Source organism: Orycteropus afer, unplaced genomic scaffold, assembly GCF_000298275.1.
Source record: "Orycteropus afer afer isolate SDZICR_OR568_19922 unplaced genomic scaffold, OryAfe1.0 scaffold00177, whole genome shotgun sequence".
In the NCBI taxonomy this organism is placed as follows: Eukaryota; Metazoa; Chordata; class Mammalia; order Tubulidentata; family Orycteropodidae; genus Orycteropus; species Orycteropus afer.
In genome coordinates this window covers 6,590,379-6,601,555 of record NW_006921764.1, presented here as the reverse complement: position 1 = coordinate 6,601,555, position 11,177 = coordinate 6,590,379, and the positions used below count along the sequence as shown (strand labels likewise).

General features: G+C 38.4%; 1 protein-coding gene across 1 annotated transcript in view; it reads right to left on the bottom strand.

The window, feature by feature from the left end:
- Window positions 1-11,177, bottom strand: part of UTP20 (UTP20 small subunit processome component) — a 134,722-nt gene that overhangs the window by 34,507 nt on the left and 89,038 nt on the right. The window contains exons 30-38 of the mRNA XM_042781824.1: window positions 7,988-8,214; window positions 7,194-7,338; window positions 5,559-5,646; window positions 4,597-4,740; window positions 4,348-4,398; window positions 4,091-4,243; window positions 2,907-3,062; window positions 1,385-1,525; window positions 800-942 (exon numbers count right to left, since the gene is read on the bottom strand). Of these exons, the coding sequence (XP_042637758.1) occupies window positions 800-942; window positions 1,385-1,525; window positions 2,907-3,062; window positions 4,091-4,243; window positions 4,348-4,398; window positions 4,597-4,740; window positions 5,559-5,646; window positions 7,194-7,338; window positions 7,988-8,214 (1,248 nt within the window). The remainder of the gene's footprint in view (window positions 1-799; window positions 943-1,384; window positions 1,526-2,906; window positions 3,063-4,090; window positions 4,244-4,347; window positions 4,399-4,596; window positions 4,741-5,558; window positions 5,647-7,193; window positions 7,339-7,987; window positions 8,215-11,177) is intronic.

Sequence of the window (11,177 nt, the reverse complement as noted above, 5' to 3'; positions counted from 1 at the left end):
TTTTGTTTGGCTGGAAACCACAGGTGTGGGTTCAATTCCAGATCTGAAGGGCAGCTAGGGGCCATAGTCTCAGTGGTTCCACCAGGCTCCATCGGACCAGCAAACCTGGTCCCTACCTTTTTAAACTTTGATAATTCTTTTAAGTATTTTGTAGTATCTTGAAACAATAGGGGAAATCTATCACTGCACAAGGCCATATAATCAACATGGTATAGCATTGTTCTAGGCACTGTGTACTGTAATGGTTAAGACAGCCCTGAGTTTCAATACCAGCTCTGACTCTGTGTGTTTTGAGAAAGGTGCCTAACTTCATTTACTCTCATTTTATCCCTTATAAAATAGTGGTAACTACAGTCCCTACCTCATAGGGTTGAGTTGTGGGGATGAAGTAAGATTACATATATAAAAGTATTTGGAATAATATCCGATACCTGGTATAATGCTACTGTTTTTTCTTATGAATCATTTGGGAAAACAATGACTATGCCGATTAGTGGAGTTTACCAGAATTAAGTCCCATGATACAAAAATAAAAGTATGCCATCTTAGTCATGTGATAAATTCTGGGAGGGAAACTATTTTGTGGCTAGCATTTTGTGAGTTAGCAACAGTATTACTATAAATGACAGCTGCTATTATACAGCATTTACTATGACAAGTACATTTCTAAGGGCTTTAGAACTATTCTAAGCCTCTAATTGTTGTGACAGCCTCCATATGGACGCCACCAACCCCATCCACATTTTAAAGAAATGTGTCATGCTATGAGTAGAAGTTTAGTGGTATCTTGATTTAATGCCCCACCTTGAGCATTTTCTCATCAAAAATTGGAGTCATGGCATAAGGCATGATGTAATTCTGAAGAGACTTGGAAGATAGCACAATTTTGCCTTCCATTAGTTGTTTTGCCAGTTTCTTCAAGGCTCGTGCTCTTCTGTGAATCTATGAGTTAGACAAAATATGAATTATTGAAAAATCTCACAAGTCGCACTCCAGTATCATGTTCTTTTCCCATGAAAATATTAAAGAAGTGAAACACAGTCCTTGGGTTACATGAGCAAACAAAACACCTGTGCTGTGCTTTGCTTCCAGAGACATAATCCATAGCATTTGTGTAACAATGGATTCTAAAGAGTTTAAACTTTTTAGAAAAAGGCAGAGAAATGTGACACTATTATTAATTACAGCTTGTGACACCACCAAAGAAATGAGGCCCCAGTAAGCGATCACATTCTATGCAACTATGACAATGCTCTTGAAGACCCTGGTGCGGAAGGCTTTACAATTTTTGGTAAATTAAAATTCAAATATGCTTTTGAAAATGAGGCAAAATTGGTTGAAACGCTCATCATGCAGGCAAAAAGAAAGCAGAATTGTCTTTTACCTGAATGTGCTTCATGTTCTCAAAGAAGTCCATTTCTGGATCATGGTAATCAGTAAGCTGCACCAAGTCTTTAAATTCCAGTTGGTCTGGAAAGGTTTGAATTAAACAGGAAAGCAGTGTGGTATAATCCTGTTGAATACTCTGAAAAGAGCAAGTTGAGAATATTTTTAGTTTTAAAACAAATTAGCAATTTGTTAACACACACACACACACAACACCAAAATTTACAAAAAGATATATATATTTAATTGTGATTTGGGTGAAAGTTTACAGAGCAAATTCACTTTCCATACAGCAGCTTACATACACTTTGTTTCATGACATTGACTGCAATTTCCCACAATGCAACAGCTCTCCCTCCACTTCCTCCCCATAGTTACCTCTTCCCTGTGTCTTTCCCTCCATGCACTTCTGCCCCGAGCTGTCTCTCCGTGCATACACAACCCTTCTATTCTCCCATGATTGTTCTCTCCAAAGAGTGTATCTACCTAGTGTAAATGTTCAGCTCATATGTTTGTCTTAAGCCATAGGAGTGGGTTCAATTCCAGACCTGAAGGGCAAGCTAGGGGCCATAGTCTCAGGGGTTCCATCAGGCTCTATCAGACCAGCAAACCTGGTCTCCCCCTGCCTCCCTTTTTTTTTTTATGATTTTGAGTTTTGTTCCACATTGTTCTCCCACTCAATCTAGACAACCATATCCCTTGTCAGCTCTATTATACACCTGGGAATTCTTAAAGAACATAGCAATACACTTGTAGAAACATTATCTGTCAACCTTATACATGGTCTTGGGCACACTCCCTCCCGCATGCTGTTGTTATGTGCCATCGAGTTGGACCCAACTCATAGTGACCCCTCTTTGGGTTTCCTAGGCAGTATCACTACGGAAGTAGATTGCCCAACCTTCCTTCCGAGGAGTGACTTGTGGGTTTGAACCGCCAGCCTTCTGGTTAGCAGTCAAGTGCCTTAGGCACTATGCTACCAGAGTCCAGCCTGTCCACATCTATCCACCTGTATACCCATGTTTGCCTTCACTGACAACACAGTATGTGTGTGTGTAAAAGGGTTCATCTTTGTTGTCTGTGTCTCCCATGCACCTCTCTATATCTTCCTCTTCCTCAATGCCACCGTGTAGATCACTCACATTTGGTACACTGCCCTTCTCTTCACCCAAATCAATACTTGTCTCTACCTACCTAACAGTGTTCCCTCTCCTCCTCTCCCACCCCTGGAAACCAACAAAGATATAAACCTAAAAAAATATACATATTTTTTTAAATAAGAGATTTCCACTATAAAAAAGTTAAATAATAATAACTATATACAATCAAAAGTGATTGCTTTCCTTCCCACTCAGACTCCTCCATTAAGAGTTAGGTGAGTATTTCCACAACTAAGAATTTTAATTAAATGTACTGACTCTGACTACTTTTCTGCAAAACAAAACAAAAACAAAAGAGAAACAAAATACCCTTCAGACATCAGAACTTCAAAGACAAATCTACCATGACAAATCCTTTACCTCTGTCTGGCTCTTCAAACCTTTTCTCAGTTTCTCCAGGAGTGAACGATGAATGATTTCTCTATATTCTTTCTCTGTGAAGTTCAAGGTAGCTAGCCTTTTGATGATACTCATCAAGCACACACTGGCATTATCACTTAAAGACATGTCTCCTAACTGGAAATAGGAGTAAACAAATTACTCTGTTTAGTAACTATAAAATGCAGTATTATGTGCCAATGAGAGAGGGTTTACAAAAATTTACACAGCTCCGTGCAAAAATCACTACACAGAAATGTACAAGTACTTCATACATCAGGAAGAACCACATCACTAAAAGCAGTTTTCAATATTTGATTTCAGGTCATCATTACTGACGATGACTGAGAGTTGGCCTGTATAGTTCTGGTGAATGGCTCCAGTTTCTGGCTGGAGTAAGGTAAGTAGTGAGTAAAACAAAGTGTTATCAACTCAGCCAACCAGGTGATTCTGAATCCCTTAGGTTGGAATCTGACATGACATATGAAGAATGAGCCCCAAACTAAGAATCGTTAAAATCTGATGAATAACTAGAAAATGCCACAAGAGATTACTAATGCCACTACATGGATTTTATTTTTCTCATTTTTGGTTTTTATTTCAATTCAGTAACATGACACTTAAAAGACTCCATTTCTACCATATCAATAAAAAAGGGCAAAATTTCAAATAATATCTTATGTTACATAACAATTTTATCAAGATAAAACTCACATACCATAAAAACCACCTTTTTAAAGTTGCACAATTCAATGGTTTTTAATATAGTCACAAGGCTGTGGCATTGTCACCACTATTGAATTCCATTTCATTATCCCAAAAAGGAAACCTTGCTCCCATCAGCAGTCACTCCCACTCCTCACTTACTGTTGCCCCCAGTAGCCATTACTCCATTCTCATGCAGAACTTCCTTGGCTTTTTAAAGCGCTTCCACATATATTATTTTATTTGAAAAATTTGTCTTTCAAATCATGAAAATAACAAATATTCTTTGTCAAACAAAAAATGCTGCAACTAAAAAAATGTTGGACTGAAACTCTTGTACCCATCAAAAAAAAAAAAAAAAGAAAGAATAAAACAAAAACACCTTTGGAGAAATGAAGCTGTGAAGTTGTATTACCAAAACAATCAAAAGTGATTGATAATTTCTTGCTATAAAGACCTACCTCCAGATTATAGAAACAATTGTGCATAACTGGAATTAGGTAATCAACATCTACAGTTTGCATTTCTTTGATGTAAGACGTGATGGTCTGGAACATTGAGAAGCGAACATCAAAGTTGATATCATCAAGATGTCTTTGATCAAAGGCGTTAAGCTACAAAAAATACCATTAAAACCATGTAAATTAAGGTGTATAAATCTTTAAAGCAACAGAAATGATAAAACTTTTTAAACAAAAGAGAAAAATTTCTTTCTTACCTTGACAACATCAGTAATATACTTTAATCCACTCTCAAAATCAGAAAGATACTACAAGGAAAGAAAGCACTATATTACTAATGAATAAAACTTTAATTTTTATGCCCTCCTCTTGTCACTGCCCTGCCCCCCACACAACTTCATACAGAAACACCATACGGGCACCAAGAGAGTTATCAATATGCTTTACATGTTATAGTTACTGCCTAAGGAAAGAGATGATTTGGGGTCAAAAAAATCATTACAGACCTGGAAAACTGCACAAAGCAATTGTCTTGACAATTTATTCTTAGTAACTGAGAACAGTCTTGCCAGAGGCTTAAGGAAGCTTGTGGGGTCCAAGCAATGTTTTAACAAGTTTTGTACGGTCACCAGAATATCAACCTCTGTCTCCTGAAGAAGAAAAATTAAGAAAAATTTTATTTCAGTAACTTATAAAGCTGGTTAACTTATACTTTATTACAGCACAGGAAACAACTGAGGATAAGAAATCCTGCTAATTGCAAAATTACTTCATAGTCTCGTATTTAACATTTTAACTTAACAAAAACTCACACTAACGTCAGTAGCAGTTTCTTAATTCTAACAGAGAATATGCATGATTTAAAAGCATAATTTTGCCTACTGTTAGTGAAAAGCAGCCAACAAAATGAAGGTGGTGAAGAAAAATATACACTGGCTGTCTTCAGCTTGTGGTCTTTTAAACTGAATTACTGGTAAGAGATGCTCAGTATAGCTACTGAGGCCTTCGAAAGGCGCTTGAGCTACTGGAGGCTCTTCTAACCAGGTTTAAGCTGGGGTTTGAAAATCATAACCAGAAACTCTTCGCTATGCCAGAACATTAAAACAGTCTGACTTTTCATTCAAGTTTCGCCATTGTAAGCCACATTTAAGATTATGCAGCGTACTTTTTGGGTTCTAGATTTGTTACTGATGACAGTCACAGAAAGAAATAAACAAACTCTGAAATGCATTAGAAGCTAAACAAAGAGAAAGCTGAATCCTTTCCCTGTTAGGGAAGTTGACAACGCACAGTCTAACACCCATCTCCACCCCAATCTTTCCCCTCCATTTTCAATTTCATATTTCTGTATGATGTCTTTTAAGTTCTTTGGGACAAATGCACCACAGAATCTAACCAATAAAGTATTGCTCGCAAACACACCTAGTGGCAAAGCGCCACTTGGAAGACAAAGTGCATGAATTTGTACCTGAGCAATATTGGCACGGTGGAGGAAAGGAAGCAGAAGTGTAATGAGTAAAGAGCTCTGTTCTTTGTCTTTCATAAACCTGCTGATCCTAATGAGGGAAAACAAAGATTTGTAAGATATGCAACTGGAGAGTATTTACCTAGGAAATCAAACTTATTATACATATATAAAGAAAAATCATTGACTAAAGACAGTTTTAATGTACCAATGTACAGAAGTGTTAAGTATGTGTGTACGTAGACAAAGTGCAACTCAGTTATTTACCAGGACCCACTCTTATTTCTCCCCAGTGTTAGGCTTATGGCTACTACTTTGATTTCTTTTGCAATATCTGATAGTGGAAGTGGTTTATAAGGCTATGTTGTTGTTGTTGTTATGTGTCGTCGAGTCAAACCCGACTCATAGCGACCCCTCCTTGGGTTTGCGAGGCAGTATCACTACGGAAGTAGGATTGCCCAACCTTCCTTCCGAGGAGTGGCTGGTGGGTTTGAACAGCCAGCCATCTGGTTAGCAGGCAAGTGTCTTAGCCATTATGCTACCAGAGCTCCCTTATAAGGCTATAGTGCTATGTATTATAGTACTACAGTCTGACATTTTTTGCAAGGGAAAAACAACATTTTTCTAAGAGCTTAGACTGTTACCTAAGTGCTTTACATACAGTACGTCAACATAACTCCCACACAAGCCTTGCAGTGTAGGTATGATTAGCTTCCTTTTGCCCAGAGGAAACTGAGACTCAGAGAAACTGATGTCACACGGCTAGTAAGTGCAGATCCCTTAAACCCCGGTCTTCCTGGTGCCCCACGTTTCATTATTTTTTCACTATCCACAGCTTGTGATGAAATGTAATGAGTGTGTTTAGCATGGTTCCCCATTCTATGTAGCTCAGAAAGAAAATAGCATAAGAGATACTGCAAAGGTTTCTGGGGAAGTTCTCATATATCTTTCTTGTTGCTGCTGAAAACAGGACAAAAACGAAAATTTCAGCAACTAAGCTGAGCAGTCAGTTTAGAGTTCAAGAGGAGATGGTTTCTTGCCCTCAGAATCACCAAGCCTGCCCTTTACAGAAATCCCAACTACTTATCACAGGACCTACTGCCAGACTCTTTGAAAAAACGCTGTAAGACTTCTTCCTTAAAAAACCAACCATGCTGCCCTTTTAAATTTTTCTTTATCAATGAAGCTAAAGAGAAAAAAACAAAACAAAACAAAACTATGGGATCTCACACAACTCAAAACTTAAACTAAATTTGCAAAGGCTATCCTAGTTGTTCCCTTTAATAAAATGAAATGAAGGCAGACACCATAAAAGGTCCCTAATGAACACTGCAGCAGAGAAACAAGATTCTACATTAAAGGTGAGGGGCATTTAAGGTGAGAAATTGCAGTCAATGTCATGAGGCAAAGTTGTATGTAAGCTGCTATATGGAAAGTGAATTTGTTCTATAAACTTTAACCCAAATCACAATAAAAAGTAAAAAAAAAAAAAAAAGTGAGGGGCATTTAAAATCTGAAAACCTTTTTCTTCTTAGAACTGTGCTCAAAAAATTGAAAAATAAGTTATAATTATTAAAAAATTATAAAATTCTAAACCATGGGTGGTATTTTTTTCAGAAGTTCCAGTATGTCACTTACTTGGAAAGAATGCCAAGTTCCTTGCTGACTTGGGCCTTATTCTTTTTCTTTTTCACCTTTTCTGCACTTATTGTGGTTTTGCTGAGATACTGAAGAATTACAGGTACGTGAGGTAGGATCAATCTTCCTCCTAGTGTGAGAGACTCTGAAATAGATAGTGATTAAAGTCTTGATTTTAATTAAACACTCTTCTAAAGCACAATTATATCTTCATAAAGACAGATAAAGGAACCACTCAACTGCTATGAAAATGTAATTACATTTCAACTCTAAAAATGAAATTATTTTCTTCTTAATCAAAATAGCTGTATCACTAAGTTAAGAATGTATACAAGGATTCATTTACACCAATTTTGGTAGTTGTTGTTATGTGCCTTTGAGTTGGACCCAACTCATAGTGACCCCTCTTTGGGTTGCCGAGGCAGTATCACTACGGAAGTAGATTGCCCCACATTCCTTCTGAGGAGTGGCTGGTGGCTTTGAACCGCCAGCCTTCTGGTAGCAGTCAAGTGCCTTAGCCACTATGCTACCAGAGCTCCCAATTTTGGTAGTAGAAAAGAAAGGGACAACATGGTGGGAAGAATTCAGAGACTGAATCACCTGACAACTGCCTGGAGGGGAGGTGAAACCTCCCAGAAAATTCAATTTATATAAATTAGTATTAATCTCCAGAGAAAAGAACACTCCTGAGCATAGGCTATTACGAGTCAAATCCCGTTGATCATTCTCCTTTCAGACGGAACAAGCAGCTCCTCAGAAGCCTAAGAATCATCTGCTCTGTACAGCACACATACCATCTGCATGTCCTGCTCCATCAGTGTAGACACATCCTGTCACTGGCAAGCTCAAAACTGTTTCTGTGGGCTCAAAATCTGGAAGGTTAAGAAGGTCATCAGCTATTTCCATCACGATACTGGCTGTGGCTTCAGAGAGATTCTTTGCTGAGAGAATTGCAAAAACATTGGTCAAAATATCACACTCTGGGTGCCCAGGTTTCTGTTTAGCCAGAAGAGGGAAATATCTGCAAGAAAAATATTGTACTCATCATCTTATTTCTTAATACACTTCTTTAAAAAAATGTTTCATACGAACTTTTATATTGAGTTTAACAAATACACACACATATACACTTGTGTGTGCATATGTGTTTGTGTGCATGTATATATACAGTGAAACCTGTGAAAGCCAGAATGTGTGTAAGGTGGACACCTGTCAGAGAAGGAAAATGCAAACATTTTCTACTGAAATAAGAGATAGAAAAGGGGCAAGACTACAGCTTGCCAAAGGTGGAACACTGTGAGACTCAGAAACACAAGGCAGTCCTGCTGAGTTCCGGCTCTCACAGGTTTCACGGCATATGCACATGTATCATGCACTTATACATAAGCACACAGACATATACATATTAATTCACAGATTACTCAAAAGGGCAATACTTTAAAATCTAAAATTTGATGGATAATAATTCTAAGCATCTTCCAAACATTATGATATTTAGGTACTTTCTGTATATTTCTCCTTTAATCCTCATAACATCTCTACGAGACAGTATCATTACTCCCACATTACAGATGAAGAAACGGTAAGACAGAGGTTAATAAGTGGTTGCGCTGATATTTGAACCAAGTCTAACTCCAAAGTCTAAACCCTTCCTAAAAGAAACTTTTTGCAGACAGGCTATTTTTCAGTTGTAAGACTTTTAGAATGGGGTTGTCATGAAATGGAACTGACTCGAGCAATGGGCTTGGTGTTTTGGGTTGAGTATGGGCATACAAAAATGACTATATATATGGTTGTATAATTTTTTACCCAAATTTCAAAAGAGCAATATGTACTGAATCTGATGCTTTATAATGTTTTACCTGAAACTCAGAATTGAAAATGATTTGCAGGTTGGACCACATCAATACCAACCTTTTATAAATAAATAACCAAATAAAAAAAAAAAAGAGAGAAAAAGTGAAAAATGAGGGTGTCAATGTCTCCATCTACATCTTTCAAACTTTTCCTATCAGAAGCTCTCTCCAGTGGAACCTTATTCTCTGGGAGGACAGTGCTTTATTCCATGATTAACTATGCTGCCTCTGGTAACAGTCAAAACCAAACCCAACCCACTGCCATCAAGTCGATTCCAACTCATAATGACCCTACAGGATGGAGTAGAACTGCTCCATAGGGTTTTCAAGGCTGTAAATCTTTACAGAAGTAGACTACCTCATCTTTCTCTCGAGGAGTGGCTGGTGGGTTTAAACCACTGATCTTTTGGTTAGCAGCCCAATGCTTTAACCACAGAGCCACCCCAAACTAAAAACAAACCAAACTCACTGCCATCGAGTCAATTCTGACTCATTTCTGACTCAAAGCGGCCCCTCCTTGGGTTTCCAAGGTGGTATCTCTATGGACATAGATTGCCCAACCTTCCTTCTGAGGAGTGGCTAATGGGTTTGAACCATCAGCTTCTGATTAGCAGTCAAATGCCTTAAGCACTACGCCACCAGAGCTCCCAACAGAGCCACCAGTACAATTTAAATGCAAGATCCTAACCTTAGCAAACAGAACACAGCATATGGGCATGCTCAACCCCAAAATTCGAGCCCACTGCTGTCAAGTAAGTTCTGACTCGTGGCAACTCCACGTGTTACAAAGAACTGAGATCTACAGAGTTTTCTTGGCTGCAATCTTTACGAAAGTAAATTGCTAGGATTTCCTTCTGTGGTGCCACTGAGTGGGTTCAAACTGCCCACTTTTTGGTTAGTAGCTGAGCACAAACTGTTTGTGTTGACCAGGGACCTCTGCTCACACTATCTGCCCAATATTTGTTGGACAGAAATGTGTACGAATATAACCTCTTGGAACTTTTCTATCAATCTGTTGGTGCTAAGCATGTTTAAATGCTTGAGCTCTTTTTTGGGTGATAATGAACTAATAAAGCCAAATTCCAAATTTTTTCCAATCTGACCCTTCTAATAATTTTAATGATATTGACTATAGATCAGCTCTTCCTGCATTTATATAAAGTGAAATGCCAGACCTCTGTGTAGATGAAGAACGTGCTTTAATAGTTTATTGAGACTATATGAACTGTAAACACACTTCAGGATAAAAATTTATTTGATCAGAGTAACATCCCCATTAAGTAGTTTACAGTCATTCATTAACTCATTTACACATACCTAAATATCCATACAAATGCTATGGGAATTTCCAGGGAAGTCAACCTTTCTAGAGATTTTTTCCAGATGAGTATTAAACATAAATTCAAAATTAAATAAGGTTTTGATGACCACTTCCTCTGTTGCTATGTGGCTCCAACTTTTCTAACCAAAAAGAGAGAATCTGAGAAAGGGTGTGAGTTGGTATCTACGTATGTGGTTCTATACTGTGGGTTAAAAAACAACCTACCAACCAAACCCATTGCTGTTGAGTTGATTACAACTTATAACAACCCTATAGGACAGTGCACAACTGTTCCCCAGAGTAGATATACCCTTGGAAATCACAGAGTTTCTAAGGCTATTTTCCTGTGGAGCAGTTGGCAGGTTCGAATGCCAACTTTTCTGTTAGCAGTAGAGCGTTTAACCACTGCAACCTGGGCTTCACACCTTGGGTGGTGGTGGTTGTTGCTGGGTGCTGTCAAGTTGGCTCTGACTACTAGTGACCCTATGTACAACAGAAAGAAACAACATCTGGTCATGTGCCATCCTTACAATCCTTGCAATGCTTGAGCCCATCATTCCTGCCACTGTGTCAATCCATGTCATTGAGGGTCTTCCCCTTTTTTGCTGACCCTACACTTTACCAAGGAGCTCTGGTAGCATAGTGCCTAAGGTACTTGACTGCTAACCACAAGGCTGGCGGTTCAAACCCACCAGCCACTCCTCGGAAGGAAGGTTGGACATTCCTACTTCTGTAGTGATACTGCCTCGGAAACCCAAGGAGGGGTTGCTATGAGTAGGGCCAACTCAATGGCAAATAACAACAACA